This window comes from Hippocampus zosterae, chromosome 7 (genome assembly GCF_025434085.1).
Source record: "Hippocampus zosterae strain Florida chromosome 7, ASM2543408v3, whole genome shotgun sequence".
Taxonomy (NCBI): domain Eukaryota; kingdom Metazoa; phylum Chordata; class Actinopteri; order Syngnathiformes; family Syngnathidae; genus Hippocampus; species Hippocampus zosterae.
The window spans coordinates 3,606,699-3,620,990 of record NC_067457.1 but is presented as its reverse complement, the minus strand read 5'-3'; the positions used below and the strand labels follow the sequence as shown (position 1 = coordinate 3,620,990).

General features: G+C 45.2%; 1 protein-coding gene across 2 annotated transcripts in view; it reads left to right on the top strand.

Annotated features, from left to right (window-relative positions):
- skap1 (src kinase associated phosphoprotein 1) overlaps nt 1-14,292 on the top strand; it is a 29,318-nt gene that overhangs the window by 1,446 nt on the left and 13,580 nt on the right. For both annotated transcript variants that reach the window (XM_052071731.1, XM_052071730.1), the window contains exons 3-8: nt 103-208; nt 648-673; nt 1,088-1,204; nt 13,588-13,668; nt 13,831-13,914; nt 14,001-14,125. In XM_052071731.1, the coding sequence (XP_051927691.1) occupies nt 103-208; nt 648-673; nt 1,088-1,204; nt 13,588-13,668; nt 13,831-13,914; nt 14,001-14,125 (539 nt within the window). The remainder of the gene's footprint in view (nt 1-102; nt 209-647; nt 674-1,087; nt 1,205-13,587; nt 13,669-13,830; nt 13,915-14,000; nt 14,126-14,292) is intronic.

Below are 14,292 nucleotides of genomic sequence, written 5' to 3'. Positions count from 1 at the left end.
CCTAATGGCGCTAAGGTCTCGTGAGGACACTTGTAGTTGACTTGCCCCTCATTTAACATTTACAAACTTCTCTGATTGTTCTTTGCGTTTCTGTTCATTCAGACTGCGAGCTGTTTATCTCTGAGATCCTTCAGGACGAGGAGCTGAGTGAAAATGCGGTCGAGACCCGCAAAATCCTACTGAATAATTTCAGGGTGGTGCGCGTGAGGTAGGAGTCGGCATCATCACTGTTTACCTTTTTACCAAAAAAATAAATAAATCTCATGAAGGTCCACTCAAGCGTCACAATGTAATTTCATGTCCCAATTATCTAATGTTTGCTGCTAATACCGAACAAGAACTGTAATTGGTGCTGTAATTGCCTTAAATACAGTTTGCTACATTCAGATGAACTCATCGAGTCTAATGGCTTGTTGCTTATTGCTGTTATCAGTTTTTTAAACGTCTCATGCAAGAGAACCCTTTTCTTATCATTTCCTTTTAATTTGATTCAATTTGTGGACGTGATAGTGACAGAATCCCTTGTGAAGAAGAGAGCGGAAACAACATGATACAAAGCTCATGCACCGGTGCAGAGAAACTGCTAGTTTTTTCGTCTTTCACTGATGATGTTTTCTTCTTTTTTTTCTTTCTCTCTCTCTTTGCAGAAACCCTCAGGAATTCCCCTTCCCCTGTAAGTATCATTTTATTTCCAACACATGATCTTTACATGTGCCTGGCATAAGCAACTGTTTCAGCTGTGAGTCTGTGCATGTCACGCAGAGAAAGCATTGCAACATGTTTTGATGGCACTAAACCCTGAGCCAACACTGCAAGGTCCCCCCCCCCCAATGCATACACCATTGTGTGTTTTTTTGTTGTGCCACATTCTGAAAATGAGTATGCTATGTAACTGACAGGAAATAATGATTTACGTTTACACTGGAGTACATTTCAGAGTCTGTACTTTTGTTTTCTTAAGAAGTTGAATCAGTATTTTTACTTGGGGCTTTTACAGTATCTGTACTTCTACTCCAGTGCAGTGTGTTAGCACTTGAGCCACCACCACTGCCGTGCTGATTGCCCTTCTATCCACTATTGCATTCAGCTGACTCGAGGGAGGAAGACGGTTTTGACGACAACCGCAGCTCGAGTCTGGGTCGCTCTGCGCCGTCAGACGCCGCCTCGCTGGCTTCCGACTACCAGGAGGACGGACCGGCTGAGTGTAAGCACTCTCTGTCTCACTCTCTATCTATGTGCGTCTGCGTGTTGTTGATCGAGCGAGGCAATTAAAAGGAAGAGTTATTGTTTGTATCCTCTGAGAAAGCTGCCCGGCTGCACTTTTAACACCCTCTCAGATGGCCTCTTCACTCCACAGGAAGCACACATTGTTGTCCTAATTTGAGAAAACAGATCACGCCATATCTCTGTGACATCACTGACTCCTCCCTCCAAAGCCGCCCTCCCCCTCTCTCCATCATTGGCCAGTGAGCAGGTGGGCTTCTCCTGCTTCCTCACAGGGCTGATTGGTGAGCTAGAGCGCCCCCCGGTGGTGGTTGCAAGCTGTCAGCAGCCCACACAGGCACAAGGCTGTGTAGCTGCGGGCTAATGCCGTGATTGATTGAGACCCTGCCCCTCTATTCTTTCACAAGCGGGTTTGAAATACAACACTGTACCTGAGGGCCCATGTGTGTCCTGTCCCTCTCTGGCTTTATCAATCTTTCCCTCCATCTTACTCGCTCCCTCCTCTTCAGAATTTTTGCGTTCCCAACTCGCCGCGTCGGCTAATTGCCCTTGACATGCCGCAGGTGGGCATTATTGACTCGGACGTCTCTGGTGCCCATTTCTTGTTTTATTTATTTTTTTGAGGAGCACATGTAGACTGTTCAGTGCGTACGGGGGGGGGAATGTTTCCGGTGGTTTTAGCGCGCTGCTCATTAATGCCAGCTGGTTGTCGTCAAATATGGCTACGTGAAGTCGTGCGTCTCTGCAACGCAAGGAAAATGCAGCAGACGATCCTGGCAGATGGCGGGATGATCGGAATTTTTTTTTCTCTGCATTTGGTTGAAAATAAGCAGCACGGTGTGCGAGCGGTTAGCGCATCTGCCTCGCAATTCAGAGGGCCTGAGTTCATATTCCAGTTACGGCCGTCTTGTGTGGATCTTCCTTCCACAATTCCAAAAACCAAGCGTAAAAACTTCATTGAAAAAAAAAAAAGGGAAAATTTTAAAAAGTTTAAACAAATAGTATAATAGTAATAGTAAACTGCGTATGCCCCCAATAGAGTGATTGTACTTTATCCGTTTATTTTTTTTCAAGCAATATCTTACAGGTTACGCTTATACTAAAATAAAGGAAAATGAACCGTAAATTAATATGAGAAGCAATTTATTATCTATTTCAATTAGTCTCGTGGAACCCGTTCACTTTGTCTTTTTAAGCATTCACTATGAGAACTTCACAAAATTCTACCACACGTGCAATGTAAAAATACGTCATCAAGTCAACAATTCTTTTAATAAATTGCCTTCTTCTGCATTGTGACATCGATTTGAATTCCATTAATTCTTTATTCCCTCGAGTGAATGAATTGTTGGCTCTATGCGCCCTGTCCAGCGTCACTCAGCTTCGGTCAGCTGGGATTGGCTCCAGCTCACTTGTGACCCTAATAAGGACAAGTGCCGGAGAAAACAGGTGGATGGATGGATTTCCTTAAAAATGCCTTCAAATGCTCTTGAAGCCCGTGAGGCACACCTTTTGCTCCATACTTTGTTGATGCATCTTCACCAACAATAACAGTCTAAAGACCTTTTGAATCTGATGCCACAAGCTTCTCCGCATCTCGCAAGCTGCACCCTGTAGGATGCCGATCCGTCGATGTACAGCCATTTTCAGATCTTGCTGTAAATGCCCCCCCCCCCCTAAGACCCCCTGTAGTTTTTATTTATTTTTTTAAAAGCTCTGCCAGTGTGCATCACCCATGTCAGTGTTAAATGTGAGCAATAGCCAATTAAGCTTTCGATGTGCCATTTGGCTGGAATCAAACAACATCAGATAGCTGGACTTGAAACGTAAACATTTTAGCGCGGCATTAACAAGCGCAACCTTTGCTTCCTGGAGAGGAGCCTCTGGCGCTGTTTGCTTCTTTCTCATGATGGTGTTAGCATAGTGAATGGCTTGTGTCCTCAGCCAAAGGGCATGTGGAGTTCAAAGTTCAACCTGTGTTCACTGGGCGCACTTTCTTGCGGGGGTGGGGTGAGGGTGGCGGATGCTAAATGAAAATCAGTGACATCATACGTCAGCCGGTGCTCATTTAAATTCCCTCAGGATGTATTTGATTGGACTGGAAGGAGTTGCGGTCGTATCTTTGGCTGCAAGTGGAAACATTCACTCATTGCCTACTCCTTAATCACGACGTCGAGATTTTTATATGGCAGACGATATAATTCACTCATCAGTGGAATGAAAAATCATTTTGAAACGCGCGCTTAATTACGTCATTGCTGTTGCACGATGACAGCGTGTTGGATCAATGTCAGCTAGTTTACCTTCCGTAAAATAAATATCGAGGACATAGATAAATTCTAACAAAATTGAGTCTTTTTTTTAAGTGTATTGTACAAAATTAATGTAAACAAATTGAGATGCAATGAGTAATCGACAACGAATGTACTATCAAATTCATTTGAAAATTCAGTCAATGGGTTTTGAGACCGTGTTTAATTTAAAATGATCTCCAATTTTTATCCAATTGATTATTAAAATATTTATTTTTGCACTCCTCCAAACAAAACACTTTATATCCATCCGCTCCTTTTGTTGAAGATATTTTCGCACCGCAACTTGCGGCTCGTGCTGAAAAATCAAACAACACCCGAGAAACTGAACAATGGGGGATAGCGTCGAGTCGCAACGCGTTCAAACGGCACTACAAAATGTCGAACCGACTCGATGGTGCACCAAATAGCAGACAGGGAGCGACTCCCAGACTCGGCCTTCATGCTGTATTTGCGAGCTCCTCAAGGGCGAGGATACGTCATCCTCTGTAATCGCCGCGCTCTCGTCCCGAACCGGAGAGTGAGCGAGTGCCAAGTGGACGGCTGCGTTTCCTTCGCCTCGGTTTGATGAGATGCGGCGGGCCGTTGTCTTCGACGGAGCAACTGACACCAGATTTGTAATGGCTGACAGGAACAGATGGGGGGCTCCATTGTTAGGCCGGCTGTCTGGATGCTAATGTGAACTGCGTTTCACCCGCTGACCGCACCGCTGACCCCTCAGCGCGCCTGCGTCCTCGCCGCGGCCTCGTCTGACGCCGACCGTGCCCTCCACCTCGCGCTCGGCTATTTGGAGCTCATGCACCGTGCATCATTTTTCACCTCTGCATACACCACCCCCGCCCCTTTTTTTTTTGCATGCATGCATCACATTCCTGCACATCTAAATACATAAACACAGAGACACAATGTTTTGTCCTTTGACACGTGCACTCACACGGGATGTATGCATGGCAACAATCTGGTCTCGGTTTAATTTTTAAAATGCGCAGATGGGCCTGGTCATTGAAAGATAAGGTTAAGAAAAAGTACAAATATGGAGAATGCTTTTGTTTTGGAAAGAAAATAAAATCCCCATTTGAAATCCAGTAATTGTTTCACATTTAGCATTTTGAAATGATATTTATTACAAATAAATGGTGTTAATTGCAATTTTCTTTTATTTCTCATCAAGACATGCTGACTGGGGGAGATAATTGAGTTAACAAAAAAGAGAATAATAAATAGGAACGTTTCAATATTTATTTACCAGCTCTATTTTTTATTCTATTTGATGAGCCAATTACTTAATAAAATGTTAAACATGTCTAAATGGTTTATTATTCTATTGAATTTTATACGCAAAAAAATCACAGGTCACCCACCAGTTATCCCCCAAGGACCATACGAGTAGCCCGTGGGCCTGTTCTTAAAAAAAAAAAAAAAAAAAAATCCCACCTGTGATTAGGACATTGTGATTTCCTATGAATGTTGGAGTAGTGATCATTTGAAAATGTAAATGTAATTTGAGCAAATGTCCTCAAAATCAATTCACATTTATTTCATGAGATGAAGCAAGAAAAAGAAAAAAAATACACTTTATGGCCACAATAAAGTATTTCAACAAATACCAGACTCTTGGTGATGTAAATTTAATTCTTCAATGCCCTAACTAATTGAGAAAATAACAGTTGTATAAATTATATTGCTCGACCAACAATACTCTTAACCATTTTCCATACACATTATCAAAAATTTTTTGGGGGCGGATTTGCCTTTTCACGCTCCAAATTGCCTATTGTTTTTTTTTTTGTTGATAAATATAGTGGTACGTGTGCGGCCCCCCCTCAATCAACCCTCCTCTTCTTGCCATTTGCAGGTCAAGTTTCATTCTTGTCTTGTTGTCTCCGGTGTTGCCGTAAGCACGTCGTTCCTCAGGTGTGCATTGCGATTGCGTCTTACTCTGAACCAAATCTGTCTCGGCTTCGCTCTACAGAGGCTTTGTGTTTATTCATAGTTAAGAGCTCTCGAGTCATGTCCACGTATTTGGTGATTGAGTAAAGGCAGGTGTGTTGGAGGCATCTTTCAGGCATGCCAGGCTTTCCCTCCAGCAATTAGAGGATTGGCAGAGGAATTTATCGGCATTCTAACCAGTGTGAAGCGATGTCTCGTGGCTTGCTCATTTGAATACGAGCAGCCAATCTGCAGGAACAACATTATTACACCGAGCTGGCAAATGGAATATTAAATCTAAAGGCTGTCAGTCTGCAACGCCGTTAGGAGGGCCAGCGCGCTCGGAAGCGGAATGTTCTCCATCAGCAAGCTTATTCATGCCAACTTGGCTCCTGGCGGCGCGAGGCGCCAAATTAACTCACGGAGAACTTTGAAAAAGGAGTGCGAGATTATTTGATGGTTGACGTGACCCCCCCTCGGTTTATATAATTGCATGTCAAGGATGCCGCCATATTGGAAGTGGAAAAGTGGACCCATTGGGTGACGATTCTTTTATTTATTAGCTATGTACTATATTGTACTATATTTGCTATCTTGGAACCAATTTAAACGCAGATCCAATGTGATAAGATTAAACAACTACTTTTTTTTTTGTTGCTTTTATTGATTTTAATTAATATTTGATCTTTTTCCCCAAGTATGTTGTAGTGTGATTATATTTGATCAGCAGCAAAAAGCAACCTATCGCTGGCATTGGGCAGAATCTTGGGAAGTATCAATTTTCAACACATGGGCAATCATTTGTAAAACTAACAGACCCAAGTGGAGATTATTTTCGACCAAACAAGTGTGATGTAAACCATAATTACACAAATAAGTCTTTTTTTTAAAATTAAAAATAAAACAACTAAGTACAGTAACGACGTATTTGAATTTCGCTGCGTCCAAAAACGGTTGGCGCAGCGCACTTGGCGTCCGGATGCCGCCAACAGCCGTTGGCGGGGCGTCTCTGTTTTGATGTGTTTGTTTGGAGCCACCTTTTCAACTTTTGAACTTTAGTCAACCCCCGAGAGGTGCCCGCCCGCGTCCAGCGTCGCCTTCCGCTGCGAGAAGTTTGCGACTCGATCACGGCTCCGGCGACGTTTGGCGGCGGCTCGTTTGCGACGGAGGCGACAAGTATGTTAATGACCTCCACGTCGGCTCGTTCCCCTCCGCTCCCCTCGCCCCGCCGCTTTCCCGGCGAGGCGCGGGCGGCCATTACGAGGCGGCGACAAGCGCTTTGCATCGCTACGACTGTTCACCATCGGGGTTCAAAAGTTCACCGCCTTCCCCTGAGGGCTACTGTGCTGCTGCTGCTGCAGATGCTGATAGTTTCTCCTCCACGCCCCCCCTCCCTCCCCCCCCTCTCTCGCTCTTTTTCCCTCTCTCTCTCTCTCTGTTTACACTATTAATCTTGTGCTTTCTCTCTTTCGATCACACACACTCATTCACACTGGATGGCAAGACGATAGTGGCTCGAAGGGGGGGGATTTGGACGTATTTAACCAAAGGGCATCCATCACCCCCCCCACCCCCCTCCAACCGCTGTGCAGTGGTTGCATCCTCCCGGTTTGTCTCACGCAGCCTCTGTCCTCGTTTGCTTTGTTTTATTGTCGTGCTCGTTCTAATTACAACTGGCGCTCGCCTCCGGTGTGGCGCTCTCCAAGTGCTTGGCGGTTAAGGGGTGCGAGGGGGTGCAAGAGGCAGAGGAAAATTGTGCCGCAGTCCATCTGTAAGGCGGCGCGCGAGCAGAATGCAAAGTGGGAAGTCCTAATCTCCCCCAGAGCTGTCAATGTCACAGACAAATAGCAAAACTATCAGATGCGGCGGGTTCACGCAGAGGTTAGCGTTCCCAGGTACCCTCCCGCGCGCTCTCTCCTCCTTTCTCTGCTGCCTTGCTAATGAGAATTTGATTTTGCCCTCCACTGGAATCCATTTCTGGAGATGAATGAAGTTGCGATGCCAAGCCCAGGTGGCCTCACTGATTTCTTAGGGAAATAAATGGAGATTGGAGATATGCGGCGGCCCCGCTTGGCGCACACACTTTACGGACTCCCGGAGCCTCTGGGATCCTTGTGTTTAATTGTTGCTCTAATGAGCACTTTAGGCTCATTAACATGCCCTTGTGGACTTATTGGAGGATGTTGACGACGTATCCCTCTTGACGCCTCCGGCCCGAGTCAGCGCCGCGTGTCCGAGCCAAGTGGGCCAGCGCAGCCGTGCCTTTGTTGCCTTTACTCTCGTGCTTTTGACATTCTTGCGCGAATGGACGGACATTCGAAAAATTCATTTGGCACACGACAATGTCACGTTTAACAGGAATTATGTGAATGTAGTATTTCATTTTTGACCTTTTAAATGTTTTGGATAGAAACTCAGCCTCGTTGGAATTTTCTTTAGCAGATTACAAACCCAATTAAATGTACCGTACTTTTGCACTTTACAGAGTTGTTTTAAAATGTGTTTTTCATCATCATCAACATCATATTTTAATTGGTGTGCAATGCGGAAAGAACAGTAAAACACAATGACAGTCAATCCTCCATTAATTAGCGTGGAAACATTTTTTTTCTGATAAGTTGATTCTTCGGGGGATTTTTATTATGTAATCTAGAATATATAGATCAAATTTCTTTGGGTGGCAATTGGCGAAGTGTGTGTGTGTGCGTGTGTGTGTGAGAGAGAGAGAGAGAATGACGCCGTCAAAAGAATGCCCCTTATAAATCATTTATTCAATTCAGTAAATGTGTTTTTTCGAGGATTACAAATACAAATCACCTTTTAAGCGGAGGTGTCATACATTTGTTGTATCAATCGCAGGCATATTTGAATTTGACATCTCCAAAGTAATCTGAGCTTGGTGGTACAGGAAATGTTCATGGTAAATTTATGTTAAGATGCTCGTAATCCATCTTAGCTCTTTATATTAATGTTCCATAAGAGACGCATTCAAAGTTATTTATGAAGCTAATAATTACATTTATTTAAGAATAGGAAAATTCAGAGTGTCCATTCTGTAAAAAATCTGTCCTAATTTTAGGCATGTTTTTTTTAAACAGGTTAATCATATAGAAACATTAAGAGGTCAAGTACACTATTCAAATTAGAATAATTATTCTTTGTCTCCTTAAAATATCCATATAACATTCAAGCATGTTAATCCACGTGTTAGTGTGAGCGACAATAATTGGACGTTGTTTAAAAAGTGAAAGCAGTTTTGCTTTAGAACCCCAATAAAAAAACAGGTACTGAGTATTAGTGTCGTATGATGGGAAATAAAAGCAAGTACAAATGGCAGTCACCGTCCGTTTAAGCGTGTTGATTTTTCCCAAAGTGTTTTAGCCTCCAGGTTGGTTTTGACGGCCCCATGTCCCGTTTTTATCGCCCATCCGCCGCCTCTCCTGTGGGCCCCGAACGCCTCCGTTGTTCGTATTTATATACCCCCCCCCCCCCACTCTGCCGTCCAAGCAGCTGAAAAGTGTCCCTTGCGATTAGAGGATCATTGTATCTGCACTTAAGCATTTGAATGGTGGTTGTAAATCTACAAAAGGGAAATTCAGGGTCACCGTCGACGCCGCTTATGGCTGCCCGGGGGGGGAAGCCCGTGTCATGTAGTAAATTTAGCCCCTTAGTGTGATTCGCGTGTGCTGTGTGTGTCATCTGGAGTTATTCCATTGTCGAGATCAAGAACTTTTTGCTCTTTCCAAGTTGTGTGAGGGGAGAAAAAAAAAAAGAATAACAAACACTCATAATGTGAAATTGTGAAAGTATATTCTGCCTACAATGTGCCAAATGGTCATTTGTGTCCTCAAAATACAATTAATTTGTGCCCACAAAATTGGTATTGATGTTTGCATGAAATTTGTGACATGTTGGTAAACAAATGAAATTGTTATAATGTGCGTGTAAAATATTAATTTGCGTGTTTAGTATAATTCACGTGTAAGATTTAGCCTTTCCGTTAAGCAACTTTCACTATCTTTAGTTTCTTCTCCCTTTGTTTACGCAACTGTTTTACTACTGAATTTGTATTTTGTGAGCATATTACCCCCCCACTCCTCATGTCATGTGTTTCATATGTAAATGTTACTATGATGATTGGAGTAAAAAGTCTTCATGTGTTCAAACTAGCACCGAACGAAATTGCCCAATCAGTTCTGCTTTGTGTCGGGGACGGGGGGGCCTCCGAAGGCTTTTTACCTGCAGAGATTTGTGTCCTAATCTGATTGACGCGCCTGATCAAAAAGCCCAGCATAAATTGCGGGTGCCATTAAAGTTGATTAGATGACAACGCAGGCATCTCCCAGGCCCGTCGTAATGCCCCGCATGTTTTGTGTGCATTAGGAGCTTCTAAACACGCTCTCTGTATCGACGACTTTGGTCCTAATCACATCAGGCCGAGGGAGGAGGGAAAAGGGAGGACGCGGTGCCCTTAACCTCAGTGCCTGTCGGTCTGCACGCTCGCAGCAGGGACGCGCCGCAAAGGCCTCCCTTCGGTAATGAGGAAAAATGCGTCAATTTGGCCTGGGCCCGTGCGCAGATTGAGAGCCGGGCGGGTGAAGGTGCACCCACTGAATCCTTTTTCCTAATCAAGGACGCCATCGGAGAGGGTCTGCGGTCGCTCGCTCGCTCCCTTGGATCAGCGGCATTCCTCCCCGCAGCCCCCTCAGGGCCGAGCCGCCTCTCTCTCTCTGCCTTCTGTTTCACCTCATCAGCAGAGTTCACGCGGGGGTCACGCCCCTCCCCGCCGTCCCCAAAACACTGCATTCAATGCAATAACTCTGGCATCCAAGGACTAAGCACAGCAGAGAGGAAACATATGACATCTTGATGCCTACCTGCGCTTTGTCACCTCCCGGGCTCATCCCGCTAAGTGCCTAATGCTTGTGCATGCAAAATACACGTCAAAAGCCTTCTATTTATTGGGAACCCCAGATCATAGCCTACTTGTTTGACCGCTTTTGTGCCCCCCGCCACCACCCCTTACAGAAAAGTCTCCCCCCCAAATAAGGATGCGACCCCTAACTTTTAGGACATAATCAGGTACTCTCACACTCTGTATTAATAAATTGTTAAGACATGAATAAAAAAAGTTTAAAAAAAACGACCCCCCCAAAAAAGCAGATTTACTTAATTTGCATCCTATTACATAATATACATCAACCTGGAGAACAGTGACAACATTTAACTTCCATGTTTGGCGTCCTGCGGCCTTCTCCCAAGTCCCGCCCCCACCTGCTGTGTGAACCGCTGCACTCACACCGCAGCATCCCCATCCTCTTCTGCATCCCCTCATCTGGATCTCTGCTGCTATGGCGCGTCATAGCGGGCCCGCATCAACGCCGCATTATGACCACCGTTAGTTTTAATGCGACGTATTAGCTGTGCCGCCCGAGCATTTCCTTCCATTCCTGATTGACTTTGGGCTCGACCGGAGTGGATTTTAATGAGAGTAGTCATTAAGTTCCTCTGCCACCGCCGTTGCCGGCGTCATCCGTCAGCCTTCGGTCTTCTGAGCTTGTAACGCCACGCTGAGCTGGCGTGAGTAACCAAATGAGAGATGCGCCAAACAGCTGGCCGCCCCGCGCGTTGCCGCGTCGACTCTCAATGCCAATGTCGGTCTTTCTGTCTCGATCTAGACATTTCTGTCACTCGTATCTCGAGCTCCCTGTCTTGTCTACCGGTCTGTCTTTATCAATACAAACCTGTTGTTACGTTTATTTATTCTTTTTTTTTTTTTTTAGAGCTTTTGTTTGCTACTGACTCCACATCGCCTCCATTTAGCAAACACGCCACATTCGTCCGCTTGTCTCTGCGGCTAATTGCGCTCCACTAAATAGTTTATGGGGGAAAGATCGATACGTTCCCATCAAATTAATGTCAATAGCGGAGCTGTGGATGGTGCTAATTAAAACTCAAAAGGGGACGAAAATGAAGTCGTGCTATTGGCCTGAATAATTGATCGAGCAATTTATGATTGGTATGAAAAAGTGCGGCCGTCTGCTCGCAGATTTTGATGTGGCCTTAATAACATGCATGAGAGAGCAGGGGTGAGTAAAATATGGCCCGCGGGCCACATTTTACGCATTGTATTCTGTAATCAGCCCTATTGGGGGTCCTGGAATATTTTTATTTGTTGCATTCCTTCCGCTGTTTCTCCGCAAATAGCCAAGAATTTACTTTGCGAATAAAAACCAATTTACTTTGAGTCTTTTCCATGTGTGCTGCCCCCTTGTGGAATAATTTAAAACAGTCCCGTTTTCGTGAGGTGACGTGGGGTCAGGTGACTCAGGAGCGCAAAGGCCAAAACGTGTGATGTTTATTGACTCAAGCATGTTGCACCTACTTGGCCATTAGTCGGGCTCGACCTCTTGAGACGAATGAAGAGCGAGCAGGCAGACGAATGAGGGGATTAGAAGGCGGGCTGCCGGCGGATAGATGAGGTGGGGGGAGCGTAATGGCCGCCGTTTGTTATGATGGACTGAATCGGCTCCTTTGACAAAGTCGCCCCTTCTCGCAACTCCGTATTTATAGTGTGCGCGGTCAGTCCATCCACAAAGGCGGGATTGTGATACGTTCACGCCTGCGTGACGCGCTCATCTGTCAGAATCGTACACCCGGAATGCCGGAGACATCACAGAGACTCCGACGAGCTTCCGTAAAGTTTCATCTGCACTTTGCGCGGTCCCGACGGCATCACATGCTACATCCCGAGAAATAAGCCGCGTTTGGTTGCAAACAAAGCATTCGCATGTCAAAAAAACAAACGTGAAACCCATTTAGAAGGAAAATCCACAATTGTTCCCATAGTGTGGCAGCTTTTTCCTTTTAGTTTTAAGAGTGCGCTCCAACTGTTTTCGATCGCTGCTTCATCAATTTGGCGCGATTGCATTTTAAAGCGACGCCGGTTGTAATTCGGCGGCCATCTCCAAATTTCCTTCGCAAGGAAAGCACTGCGTTAACCCGTGGCTGGCTTCCCACCGGGCGAACGCCGGGTGACGAATGATTGCGGAGGAAGCTGAACTTTGTTTTTGACACGCGGAAACGACACATCACAACCTGACCCCCGAGGCCCACCTTGGGTCAATTTCACCATTTTTTTTTTCCCCCAGCTGAAGGCTGAAAAAAGACACCAATGTACACATTTTTTTTTTCCCCTCCCTCCCGGGCGCTTCAATGCTAATGTAAACAAGTACTTATTAGCGTGTTTGTCAAGTAGTCGTGAATGTAAACATCACATTGAAGATGTGACTTTGCGAATCAAAGTTGGTGCAGCGTGAGCAGACGGATGGCTGCAGAGCTCAGCAACACTGTAAATGTATTGATCCCACTTCCCCAAAGCCTCGCGGCCATGTATTTAATCCATAGTGTGGAAGGGCTACGTCGCCTTGATGACTCACCTCTGAAATAAAGATCACCCTGGAAGGAACCGGTGCTGAAACAATCACAAGACGAATTAAAAGTTGCAGGCAGCGATGACTGGGCGCTTTTTTGGGGGGGGGGCAGCCTTTAAAATAATCATAAAACCTTGACACAGTCACCACCTACATTGGATGGCATATGCAAAAAAAAAAAAAAAGATGCAATTGGGCCTCACTCCAGAGGACTTTCTTCCTGTCAGGGCTCGAAATGGCTGCTTCCCAAACCCCCCCCCCCCCCACCCCCACCTCCAAAACTTTCTGTTGAACTTCGCACTTTTTCAACATTCCCTATTATGATAGACATCTCCACCCAATTGAGTGTTCGTAAGTGAAACTGGCAGGGGCTGATTGATTGATTTGCTTTTTACAGCCGAGTTATTCGATTACATCTTTGCTGCCATGTTCCACCCACATTAGATGATGTTGGCAAAAAAAAAAAAAAAAAAGCTTTGCGGATTAGTGTCAGCCATCTGTCTGTACTTTGGACAAATTCCCTAATAGGGGTTCTTTAAAGTGCAAGACAAGGGAAGACAGCTTTTTTTTTTTTTGGTGGTGTGCGATGACTGGGGTTGCTGGTTCAAACTCGTGGGCCACCATGCCACCATCATTTTAAGTCATGTCACGGAATGACTCACTTTATGACTTCTACTTTATGTTTTCAGACTTTGAGGACATCCCCCTCACAGCCGCTCAAGACCTTGGCAACATCCTGAAGCAGGGTTACTTGGAAAAGAAACGTCGAGGTATCAGTAATGGAGGCCATTTTCTTTTAGCAACGGAGGTTGACTCACATGACTTCGCTCAAGTCAGACTTTTGACCCTGCCCAACTCTAGGACTTTTTTTTTTGTCCATCACTTGACCTTGACTCCCACCCAAGGCCACTCACTCTCTCATCTCTCTGCAGATCACAGCTTCTTTGGCTCCGAGTGGCAGAGGAGATGGTGCGTCCTCAACAATTCCATCTTCTTCTACTTTTGCAGTGACAAAGGTCGGCCGGCAAACGCAACAAGCCGTAGGGGAGCGAAATTGCTTAGTGTCTCTCATTTTGCACGTCTTCTTCCCCCCCCCCTGCAGATAAGCAACAGAAAGGCTCGTTTTACATCAACGACTACAGCGTTCGGCTCGTCAACAACCTGAGGAAAGACTCCAAAAGGAACGCCTGCTTCGAGCTGTCTGCTCCCGGACGGAGGACATTCCAGGTTGGTAATTCATGGCCATCAAATCTGATGTGAGGAAATCGATGCAATGCAACAACAAACAAAATAAATAGTAAGAGAGTATCATGAACTGGTTGCGTACAAAATGTGACTGAAACTGCAGATTGAATTGACAGCGCAGTTTCAAATGAGTACATTTCGATTTTTCG